Genomic DNA, 12,076 nt, shown 5'->3' with positions numbered 1-12,076 from the left:
ACATCACCTTCAACAATACAGAATTACCCTTGTCCTATCACTCCAGCAATGAAACAAGAACTCACCTGGTGGATTTCACAACTTCAGCAATGGAATGGTCGGCATATCCTTCAGCACACGCCCGTCACTCAAGTGTTCACGGATGCGTCAGTCACGGGTTGGGGCATAGTTTGTGGCAATCGTCGCTTCTCTGGTCTCTGATCCCCTCACGAACGCCGTTTCCATATCAATTACAAGGAGCTCCTAGTTGTGGACAAGGCCCTACGACAGGTGCCACTTTCATACTCGGGACACATCCAGTTTTGTATGGACAACACGTCTGCCATGGCATATATCAACAAATTCGGCGGTACCCGCTCCTTCAGCCTGAACACTTTGGCAATGAACATATGGCGTTTCTGCTTTCGGAACTCTATGCAATTATCGACACTATACGTTCCATCCCGCTACAACTCCGTCGACGCTCCATCTCGTCAGCTTGCGCGCCAGACAGAATGGACATTGCCCCGAAAGGCATTTCTCTGGCTGGACCGTCTATGGGGTCCCCATCACTTGAACTTATTCGCAAATCCATAGAATGCACAGATTCCGACGGCCTTTGTGTCCTGGAATTATCACCCCGAAGCGTTATGGATCAATGCCTTTTCTCGGAACTGGACCACTTTATTCGGTCGTCTATACCTAGCCCTCCATGGAATCTAGTCCTGCCCACATTACAGAGGTTAATTCAGCGTCCTCAACCTGCAACATTGATCACACCCAATTGGCCGTTAGCTCCTTGGTTTCCTCTGGCTCTCCGTCTGACACAACAGCCCCCTCTTCTTCTCCTCCAAGAAGATCTGGTAAGCGAAGAAGATCATCATCTTATCAAGAAGAATCCCCGTTGGACAATCCTAGCGTGGAACATATAACAAAGCGCCTGAAGCACTCCTCTTTGTCGTCGTCCGCTTTAGCCATCATTTCTCCCACAGCGTCCTCTACCCGACGACAGTACCACTTTAGGCAACAGAACTACGCTACGTGGTGCTCTACACGCCAATTCAACTGTTATGACCCGTTCCCACAGCAAATCATCAACTATTTAGCAGATCTTCACACTACCCACGGCCTCAAGCTCTCCACGCTCGTCACCTATAGCAATTCAATTCTGGCTCTGTTCTCCGCCGAGGATCAGCAAGCTATCAAACGCTCCGAAACTTATGTGGCCTTCCTTAAAGCACTCAAGGCTAAGACTATCCTGTCTCCTCGACACTGGTCGTACGATGTTGCTTCCGCTATCAGTTACATTGTTTCCTTAGGTTCTACCAATGATCTCTCAGACGATCTCCTCACAGCTAAAACGGCTTGGCTCTTAGCGATGGTTGGATTTCTCCGTCCGTCTGACTTAGCAAGAGTGGATCTGGACAAATGCTCTATTTCTGAGGACAAGGTCTTGCACTTGTGTGTCGTGGCTCCGAAAGAAACACGCCAAGGATCCCACATTACCAAGACAATCACCATTCACCCGCATCCGGATCCTCTTCTTTCCTCTGTCACAGCCTACTCGGTTTATGTCTCTCGGATTGCTTCGGTAACATGCTACGTAGCTTATCCAGCCTTCCCTTCAATCATTATATATTGCCTCTTCCGCTCTTTAGCCGATCACTCACAGTCAATCGGGCTCGAACGAATCTCTAAGCACATCCGCCGAATCATGACACATGTGGGAAAACCAGACGATGCTCCGGTTCCCAAGGCCAGGGTCTTAGGTGCTACACTAGCCGCTCAAGCAGGCATCGCAGTGGACGACATAGTGGTACACGGTAACTGGTCTTCCAAGGCCATATTCGAACAGTTTTACCGTATTTCTTCAATGACGAACAACAGTCTCACGCTGGCTACTCTGGATCAACAACCAAGATCACAAAGCTCGAAGTGTAATTTGATGTAGTATACGAATTTATGAAGTATCATCATAATTGCACGAGAGCTAAGTGATCTTGGTTGTTCCCGCCCTCCTCTCCCTGTTCTTCTCGGTTCGTCTCTTTGTTTATTTTATTCTCACTCAAGAAGATAAAGGATCAAAAAAAGCCTTTTATATTATTGTATTTTATTTTACGTTGTACAATTCGAACTAATAAAGAAAAGAATGATTACAACAACCAAGATCACAAAGCTCGAAGTGTAATTTTTATTTTCTAAACAGTGAAATGGACCGGTTGAAATTTTTTTATTTTTTTACTTTTTGAACTTTCAAGACTGTATATATAATAACTAGTAAACTACTTGTTTGGATTCGAATCTGACACTTTGAATCGCATACGCACTGAAGCGAATGCTTGAATAATGTTGCACCGTGAGTACTTGTATTATAATGAAGCTGAATATAAATGTGCTATAAAAGCACTATAGATGCAGCGACATCCTTTATTTTACTAGTATAATAAGGAAAATGATAAACTTTTTAACTTGATTTACAAGAAAGACTGCCATCCAATCCACATTAAGCCAAGAACAGCAGGGTCAGTAGCTAGATCTATTAAGCACTGGACCTGTTCTTTTGGATCTGCACAACGTTTACCAAGTAGCTTTGCTCTAATGTTTTCCGTACGTTCTCCCTGTGCTACTTTACATGCAGACTCATAGTATGTAAATTTGGCATGACCATTTGTTAGTTCATCCACAACAATATCTTTTTAAAAGAGATCACGTTAGTAGTAGCTGGGTAACAATAGAGCTTTACATACCCACAGGGTTGTCACCTTCCAGTTTTCTTTTAGCAATCTCTAGCTTCTTTTGTGGGTACCATTTGATTTCATCTGTGGTTGAAGAAGATGAGCTTGGTTCAGCCAAGCTGTTTTCTCGAGAGACACTACTGCCTCGCTCAGTTTCTATATAAAATACACCAATCATTAACTTGTTCTTTCAGTAATAACGACATATTCTTACTCTGATGCTTGGCTTGTTTTACTGCTGCCTTTTTCCAATCTAATAAAGGTTCCTTTACAAAGATATCCATAATGTTTAGTAACAAGTCCTTATCGTTTTGAATAGCTAAGCGTATTGACAACATAGTTAGCTTTAATATGAACTAAATAAATCCTTATTATACATACCCTCTAGCACATTGACCATAGCTATCTCCAACATACCAGATATGCCTAATGGTTCTAGGGCGCCAACCAACTGCTGTGTTAAACGGAACGGAACAATTTCAGGAATAGGTAATATTTCAGTTGCTGATCCGAATGCATGACCAAAATCAATAGGAATCAAACGGCCACTATACACTTATTTATATCACACCTTAAGAAATATATTTACCACTTCGTTTTTACCTTTTCATGTCCAGTAAAAAGTTCTCCAAATGTCTATCGCCTATACCAAGGATATATCCAAAGATAGATATACAAGCTAAACTATGAGCAAAGTCCTTTCTTAAGAACAAAAAGGCTTCAGGGGATGCCGCCAATTTCATCAGGTAATCACGTAAAAGAGTGCGTTTAACAAGCACAGATACTTCACGGTAATGTTCAGCTATTTGTTCTCGAGGCAATGAGAAAGCCTTTTGATAGCCAACTATAGCCAAACGTGTTATCTAGTGTATTTTTCTTTAGTTTAAAACTTACGTATTCCTTTTCCTCCCTTTTGGGCCATCCAGGAACGGTATCTGTCTTGCATATGAGATATTCTCACTGGTGTGTCTACTTGCTCTTCAATACAGGCTCGAAGAGGCTTTGTATCACCAACCCATTCGATTAATCCAAGGCTGGTAGTCATTGGTATAACCTATGCATGTATATTCAGTACAAATTATACACTTGAAGCACACCTACGTTATATGTTGAAATTTGGATGTTTTGTGATGAACAGAATGAGTTTTTTGAAACCATATCGTTCATCACAGTGAACACCTGTTCGATACGCTGATCAAGACGAAGGTCCTCACCTCCTTTTACCAGAAATAGATATTCTTTTTCATCAGTGCCGTATATGCGAATTCTTTTGGGCTTTCTAATAGAAGACATCACCAACACTCTACCATCAATGCTTGCTACTTTGGCATGCAATTCTGGGTAGGGTTTGCTTAAACCGTTATATTGTCCAGGGACTTCGAGTTGCTAATGTAAAAAAAAAAAAGATGAAAAAGATGAAAATTCATTTTGAACCTTGATACTACCTCTTCAAATTCACTACTCTTGAACGAGGCCAACCAAGGTGAATATGATTTTAGCAAATCAGCTCCAGGTCTAGAAGAAGGCTTTTGCTTCATGATCACATCGTCTACATACGCTGCAAGTTTTTTCAAGGTATCACGATTCAAATTCTTTAGTTTTGTTCCATTTCTTCCCATAAGTTCTATCAAATGAGAACCATGTTTTTGCGCAAATGCCTTTGGAATACTTCCAACTTTGCTGCTATATGGATTTAGTAAAAGTTGGCTAAAGCTTTGATACAATTCTTGTATGTAGTCTTCAGTAATATTTTCATTAGCAATAATGGACTATGAAGAGAGGTTTAGTGTTAATATGAGTAGTCTATAGATGACTTGTTGTCAATACCTGTAAAAATTCAATAAAGTCCTTTACAATATGTTCGGGATTCGTGAGACGCTTCAGTTCAGTACAAAACTCTTCCATGATGGGTGATCTAATCAATGCTCTAATTTCTTCAATATACTTTTTGTTTTCTTCAGAAAGCTTGTTATCAACCAGCCTATAATGCTCGTAGCTGATATGGAAAGGGTAATAGAGTGCCTTGGGGTAGTTTTCAGCCACAGTTTTGATGACAGGATACATATATTTAGCAATTGGTAAATCCAAGATGGACACCATCTGAGGGATCCACCTAATATACAACCATGTTGAGCCAAAGTTTTCAGACTAGAATGATCATATCAGCATCGATTTACATAATATAGCTTCATTCAACTACTTACACACTCTACAAAGCTTGAACCTATTTCTGGATATAATTCAACGAGTTCCAAGATACGAGGGAATCTTTCAGCTGCACGCTTATGACCTCTATCCATAGCTTTCATATAGCTATCGATAACAACTTTACTATATTCTATCGGTTCGACAGCAGGTTGAATCATTGAAGAAGTACCCACCCTACTTAGGGACTCATCACAATATTTTCCAAGTTTCCATAAACAATCAGTGTACAGAATATCCTGCAAAGGATATGATTAGGACAGAATACTTGCAACCATTTAATGCAACACTTACCTGTTCAACAGTTACAGTTAACGCCTCTTTAAGGTTTTTATATCCTGTGGTTTCTAAATAATTTACAAATTCTTCTGCATCTTCGACCTTTGCTGCCGAAGCTGCCCTCTTGACATTTTCGTTACGCATTATTTTCTCATATAAAGTGGGTGTGTCCATAATTTCATTTTTAATCAATCCATATATGCTCGCAATATTCTCTTTTGCTTGGTGTATTTCTTGAACTGAGGCAGTTGCTGGCATCTGAGAAATGTATAATAAGAAAGTGTTTAAGTAACCCATCTTTAGCTTACATTATATGCAAATGCTCTGGTAAGCGCATATTGCATAAAGAGAACCCGTTTTGGATTGTCTTTGGACAATCTTGTCATTTCGTGATAATATTGACGTATCCTGTTCAAGTTAAATTCTTTAACAGCACCAAGCTTCTTGAGCTTATTTTGACGGGTCAAAAAGACGTTGAAATTGTGCTGTATGCGAGCAGCATCAATAATGTTGTTTAAGAATACTATCTTAAATTTGGTACTGTCAACTGTTAGGTCCTGATTCTAAGAGAGATAGCCATATGAGTAATGGATTAAAATCAAGCATCAAAATATACCTTTTCTTCAGCAAGCGACAGTATATCTTCAATAAATACCATCCTTGACTCAATTATATCATCCCATAAATCAATAGGATCAATCCGAGGATCAGGGTATCTAAATGTCGTTAAAGACCGCACTTTTGAGCGTCAACACAGCAGTTACCTTGATGTCAATGCTTGGAGGAATGTATTAATTTTACTATTGTCTATGCCACGTTTCTTGATGTCAATAGCCAAATCAATATAATCTTCAAGTTCAACTGTCTGTTTACAAAAGATTCATATAAGAAGGAATATCAAACACTTCCTTAACTTACTCGTTCGAGGTCAGCTAGCTTTGCTAAACGACTTGTATGTGCTAGAGGATGTAGCGTCGTCCATGCTGTTAGTAAGGATTCATACGATTTTCGAATAAGCTGGCCGCCCTGATCATATTTCTTTTGATAGATAGAAGCAAGGGTTACATCACAAGAATAATATCTAAGTATGTATTGTCTTTGGTTGCTATTTTTAAGTGCTTTTTCAATAAAAGAAAATAAAGGATTTGGATTTTCATCACTCCAAGGTATCTCGTTTCCTTCTTCATCAGTAATCCCATTACGTTGCTTAGTAAAGCTTCTCATAAAATAGTGCAGATAAGGATCCTAAATATGCATTAGCATCTTTGCATTTTGCTCAGATATAAACTTATACCTGATACTCTGATTCCCATAGCTTACTATAATCTCTACGGGGTATTGCAGCATATATATCCTTAACAATATCATCCCACTGTGTCAGTTTTTCGTAACAATGCAGCATCTGCTCTTGCCACAAATGAGCTTCGCTTTGATCTACAAAGTTATGTAATGATTCTTTTGCTTGTCCAAATTGGTTGTATGCTGTAGCATAGTCACCAAGCACTTCAGAGTCAATGGCCTCTATACGAAAGGCAAATGTTATATGACTGCAGTTTCATAAATTCTATCGTACTTTTAGGAATTTCATATGTGGCTATATAGGACTGATAAATGCTTCTGAATACACCTGGTTCATCAATATCCTTGAATAGCAACGAAAGGTCAATCCATTTGCTCTTCTCACCCGACAGCTGAGCAGAAGAGCCTGTTTTTCTTCTTTTTGAAGCTAAATTATACAACAGTTACATGTCATGTTCTTGGACGCTTACTTGAGTTACCTTTTTCTGATGTATCTCCTATCAGCAGTTGTTTTTCAAGCAGAGATATTCCAATGTGTTGATTAAAGCTTTTACTGCTGACTTTTTTGATTAGCTTGCTTTCAATATTTGTGATATCCAATTCAAAGAATATACGTAAAAATGAACCGATAGTAGGAATGAAAAAAAGCGAGCTCTCGTAAAGGTTGTTGGTTATGCACTGAGCAACTTGCTCCTTGTATTCCTATAGAGAGATGTTGATTAAAAGCACAAATGGTAAGCTTGGCTAGTTATCTATTTGCCTCTCTTTCATTTTCATTGACTACACCGACGACAATGCTGCTGAAAAGTAAACGCGAGATACTATGATCTGCACTTGAAAGCACCTCCAAAGGTATCAACAAGTCCTTATAAGTTATCTGGATGTCAGGTAAATCACCTGCATAAAAGCGTTAGTTTTTTTTCTATCTTGTGAATTATTATACCACTTACCAACTCGATAAGAACGGCACAGTGTCACCTTTTTGTCTTGAACTTCTTTCCTTATACTTTGAAGATAAAGTAACTTTTTCTTGAGCTCTTCGTTTCTTGTAGCATGGTAGCGGTTGATTGCTCCCTTTTTAGACTTTATAAATCGCACTTGGGTATAATTGTCCCTAACGCTAGTAGCACGTTCACGCATCCTATGCATATTTACATTTAGTTCAACATTTCATATTTTTTAGTTATTCTTACTTTTCTGAATCAATGTATTTATCCAATATGCTCTCATTTTGATCTTCATTAGCGTCGACTTCTTGTGCCTGAAGCGAATTGAAGGTTGAAAAGAGCGACCCAGCAAGAGTTTGCGTACGAGTGAATTCGAGAGATCGTTGTGTATTTCTTATATTTAACTCAATATCTTCCGCATTCATCTATAACAAATAAATATATAATCATGGTTTATAGGGAGCTACATAGCAGGCTTACCATTTTTTCTTGTGTTGGAACAAATAAAGGTGTCATGGAAAAGTTTTTCTGCCATGATGTATCAAATTTATAGTAGTTGGCATCAAATCTAGCATTTGGTAAAGGGTTTTCAAATATTGGTTTTTCATATTCATGACTCCTCTTGGCTTTTCTCAACATCATCTGTGTGCAATACAGTAGATAGATGTCCTCTGTTTCTGGAGTATATAAATTTCTATAGAAACTCAAAGTAAATCTATTGTATGCAGTAGCCTAACTCGCTATACCTTGTTATTTTTAACAGTGCCTTATAAATGTCTTCTTCTAACTGATAGGTGCATTCAATATAATCAAAAATATCATCTGAAACACTCCTGTCTTTGTCAAGTAAGCCTCTATAAATGTATACTCTCAGACGTTCTTGCAATGATCGATCTGCCCTTGGAGGAGTGAATGCTTTCTTCAAGAAGGAATAGTACAATTTCTAGTGGAACGCTAAATATCATTGTTATTCTCTTCTAGTTCATCTCTATTTACCTTGCATTCAAGATTTTCATGCTCAGGACAAGCTTGGGCCATCAGCTCAATTATTTCGCTGATATCCTGATCAGTCAAAATATCAAAGGTCTTGTTGAGTAAGTTCAAGACCGCCACTTGTGTGTTACTATCTCTATGCATTATCAAGGCTATAATGCCCGAGCTTTTCAATGTATGTAGAAACATGGGATCATTTTTCCAACAAGCTGTAATGACGTTCACTGCTTCTGTTCTTTGAACCCCAGCATATTGAGGAAGACTATGAATGACTGCTGGTAAGAGTGGTTGACCAAGCTCGGTGTCATGTTTACATAAAGCATTCATGCAGCCAACAAACACATCTTCACGTCCTTTGATTCTACTTGCACTTTGCAGCTAAGTAAAAGTTAATTATGCTAAAGTATCACAATATAGAGTATGTAGACGTACCTTGGATGTAAACATACCCTCAATATCATCCTTTAGTGTCATGTTGTTGTTTTTCATGTATTTCATGGCAAATCCCATAACCTATTTTAAGGTTATTAAAATCAGTAGACAAACTAACTATGCTTACCTCGGCTGCAGCAACAGAAATGCTTTTTCCTTTCTTGGACTTGTTGAACAGATTATTTGATATGGCATCATAGAAATGAAGTTCAGTTAAGCCCTCTAATTCAACCTCAGAGCCATCATAGTATGGGTTTATTCCATGATCAAGAATGATACTAACAAGCTGCAGCCCAACCATATTACGTGTAAGATGGTCGCCTGTGTAGCTAAGCTCGTCATATATTAGTTTCTGCGAGGATCCATGAGCAGTGTAAGAAAGTGCATACTATTTGATATCGTATAACTTACAGTAGGTACAACAATATCTTGGCTCCAATTTGAAAATATGCTTCGTAATATATAAAGATTACTTCGAATTACGCGAGGTGTTTCATGGTATACGTGTTTGATCAAGTAAGTCTACATAAAGATGTTATATTGAATGCTTTTATAGGGAAGCACTACACGCACCAAAAACCATATATAAAAAAGAATGTTTTCTCCATTTACTATAGTTTCTGATGCTTGCAGTGATTCCAATAACTCACTTACTATAAAGTTGAACAGACCATGCTTTGACTCTCTATTTTGCGGTAGTCTCGTATGTCGGCCCCAAGCAATAATGATCATGCACAGGTCTTGGACGAAATAATTGAGTGGTTCTCCATATTCTTCGCCTCTTGTCACAAGATCCATTAAATGTTCAATCCAAAATAAAGCGTATTTTTCAAAAGCAATTGGATAGTTGATGATGATCTTTGCCAAATAAAGCTTTGTAATCAAGGGCATGTTGCTGCTTGTAAATGATTTATGTAATCTGTTCATCCAGCTTGGCATTGCCGTCGGCTCTACTTCCTCTGGTGGCGCTATTAGAGTGTGTAATTTTTCAATGATTTCTCGTAAAGAGCGCATACAAGGATTTTCGTTAAAAACATCGATTTCGAACAAGAAATCGTCGTCATCATCATTACTATCCAAGGAGATCTCAGTCATTTCCATATCGTTATCAAAAGAGTTGGATGATTCCAGAGAGGCTACAGCGCCAGATGGTTCAAGGCTGTTTTGCAATATTACCTATAATATATTTTCATGTAAGTTGTGATGAGGTATAAAATCATATTTTATGTATACCTCAGATAAAGATGGCTGAGTAAAGCTATAAATATATATATATATATATTAGCCAGAGTTAGTCTACAGTCGATCTAAGGAATTATGGTGCAAATTACCTGCTTCCATTAAGCGCTGAAGAAGCAAAGTGCGTAGTCGTATTTTTTTCAATTTTATACATTATGTTTGCTTTAACTTCTTTTAGTTTGAGTTTTTCAAGATTTTGATCAAGCACCAGCTGTAGATGTAACTCTTTTCTTCTGTCAAAAATGTTATTCCAGATGCCGCAGCCAGGATCTTCTCTAAAAAGAAATCCATCATAAAATGCTTCAGATTTTTTTGGTGTTTTCTGAGTACGCAGGATGATAGCTGCTGCGACTGTGTAGGCTGCTTGGTTATACTCAAGCCTGGCTTCATAAACTTCGTCTTTTTCTGATTCACTTCCTTCTTCACGAGTTAATCGAGCCTTTTTCAACAATTCCATAGTCATCATTTTTCCTTGTAGAGTCTTCCCCCTTTGTTTCTCATATGTAATGCTGATCTGACTACCTGGTCCACTTACTAATTCTGGGGGCAAAATCTCATATAAAGCGTAAGCAAAAAGGTTAAGGATAATAGATAAAACACGCAAATAGAGGTTAATGGCTTTGATTGAAAAAGGATATTTGCATTAGTTTGAAGCATGAAGACCTCTCCTTCATATCCGCAACATGTTGCTGATTAGTTCCATGTAGGAGAGGTGGCCTCATAATGACATCCATTATGTCTACTATATTCTTCTCATAAAAAGTAGAAACATGCCCACTATCTGCCAAAGGAAGCATTGATGTTACTAAGCTTATGATGTTCTGTCTGTGCACAATCATTATGCTCTTGTCTTTAAATTGACTTCAATTGCGCTGTATGTTAGTCACTTCCAAGTGAATACATATCTATTGTACTTACTCAAAGCATGCTTGAGTAACATCCAGAAAGCTAAAGAGTCCCAGGTTTTTAGAGAACTTTGCAATTGAGTCACGGATCTTTTGCTCATGGATGTGATGCTCTTCTTGTACAAATGTTCCTTTTAGTAACTTGAAGATAGGGACCGATTTGAAGCTGACCATGACATTCAGTAGTTTATCCAAAACAGCTATATATTCATTATATCTTTTGTAATTGTTTAGCATAGTATCATGTTAGTTTTATCTCCTACTTACATCCTTGTCCCTACTGATAATTCTGCAGATACAGCAGGAAATTGACTCACAACCGATATCTGCAAAGCGTCTGTTATCTAATGAAAATGATTTTAGATGTAAAAGAGCGCTTATATAAAATGTTCATTCTACTTACCTTTTCTAAATAAGGGCCGTCCAAAGTGATGAAAACAGGAAGCAAATCTAGCGTATTGCGGATAACTTCATTTGAATTGTCTTTCTGAAGTAGTATAAGGAATGATTCAAAAAGAATATCAAATATACGCTTTCTTTTTGCCCTTATCAGAATACCGGGATCAGCGCCAAACAGCAGTTCCAAGCAGATAATGAGGTTAAGTCTCTTCTCTGGAGTGTTCCATTCGGAAACCCTATGATAGTGCTTAATCCTAGCATGATATACTAAGGATAGTACAACTTACATTGCTTCCAAGAGAGCAGGATCTTCTATGAGCTATAAATAAGTAGTTACAAATGCAAAACATCTTTGAAAAATCTAGAATGAACTTACGAAATCTGCTATGCTTGCAACTGCCTTTCTATGATTTATCCTATTCTCTTTATAATAACCAAATAGCAAGATTAAATAATCTGCCACAAGAGGATGGGATATATTTTCAATAAATAATGTTGAAACTTTGGCAAAGTTATAGGCAATAGCATCATAAACCTAAACATGAACATGTTCAGTTTCTGTCTTTTTTTTTTCATCAACAGCAATGTCCACTTTCTTTGTTTCCTGTTCATCCTTTTTAAGCTCCTCCTTCTCAGGCTCTTCTTCCTTTTTGACAACTTCAGG

The 12,076-nt window shown here is 38.1% G+C and overlaps 3 protein-coding genes across 3 annotated transcripts in view; 1 reads left to right on the top strand and 2 right to left on the bottom strand.

Annotated features, from left to right (window-relative positions):
• Positions 1–691: 691 nt before the first annotated feature.
• RHIMIDRAFT_293152 (uncharacterized protein) lies at positions 692–1,930 on the top strand (the record flags this gene model as incomplete). Its single annotated transcript, XM_023613962.1, has 1 exon — positions 692–1,930. The coding sequence occupies one exon, from the start codon at positions 692–694 to the stop codon at positions 1,928–1,930; it is 1,239 nt and encodes a 412-aa protein (XP_023464655.1).
• Positions 1,931–2,453: 523 nt separating this feature from the next.
• RHIMIDRAFT_239096 (uncharacterized protein) lies at positions 2,454–10,571 on the bottom strand (the record flags this gene model as incomplete). The annotated part of the gene is made up of 30 exons (XM_023609100.1): positions 2,454–2,671; positions 2,727–2,870; positions 2,929–3,033; positions 3,096–3,269; positions 3,364–3,558; positions 3,609–3,768; positions 3,816–4,100; positions 4,160–4,483; positions 4,542–4,862; positions 4,919–5,158; positions 5,214–5,456; positions 5,507–5,761; positions 5,815–5,914; positions 5,963–6,063; positions 6,117–6,443; positions 6,493–6,719; positions 6,772–6,924; positions 6,977–7,199; positions 7,282–7,394; positions 7,448–7,638; positions 7,691–7,869; positions 7,925–8,138; positions 8,191–8,387; positions 8,441–8,815; positions 8,870–8,950; positions 8,997–9,221; positions 9,281–9,391; positions 9,524–10,045; positions 10,103–10,127; positions 10,201–10,571. 30 exons carry the CDS (start codon positions 10,569–10,571, stop codon positions 2,454–2,456), a joined length of 6,399 nt encoding a protein of 2,132 aa, XP_023464654.1.
• Positions 10,572–10,608: 37 nt separating this feature from the next.
• Positions 10,609–12,076, bottom strand: part of RHIMIDRAFT_27547 (uncharacterized protein) — a 6,769-nt gene continuing 5,301 nt past the window's right edge. Inside the window, exons 12-17 of the mRNA XM_023612554.1 lie at positions 11,789–11,947; positions 11,700–11,731; positions 11,417–11,648; positions 11,281–11,357; positions 11,027–11,230; positions 10,609–10,969 (exon numbers count right to left, since the gene is read on the bottom strand). Coding sequence (XP_023464653.1) covers positions 10,720–10,969; positions 11,027–11,230; positions 11,281–11,357; positions 11,417–11,648; positions 11,700–11,731; positions 11,789–11,947 — 954 coding nt within the window. The 3' untranslated portion in view covers positions 10,609–10,719. The remainder of the gene's footprint in view (positions 10,970–11,026; positions 11,231–11,280; positions 11,358–11,416; positions 11,649–11,699; positions 11,732–11,788; positions 11,948–12,076) is intronic.

This window comes from Rhizopus microsporus (genome assembly GCF_002708625.1).
Source record: "Rhizopus microsporus ATCC 52813 unplaced genomic scaffold scaffold_12, whole genome shotgun sequence".
Classification (NCBI taxonomy): Eukaryota; Fungi; Mucoromycota; class Mucoromycetes; order Mucorales; family Rhizopodaceae; genus Rhizopus; species Rhizopus microsporus.
Note: the sequence above shows the minus strand (reverse complement) of the source record. Positions and strands in the feature narration are given on the sequence as shown.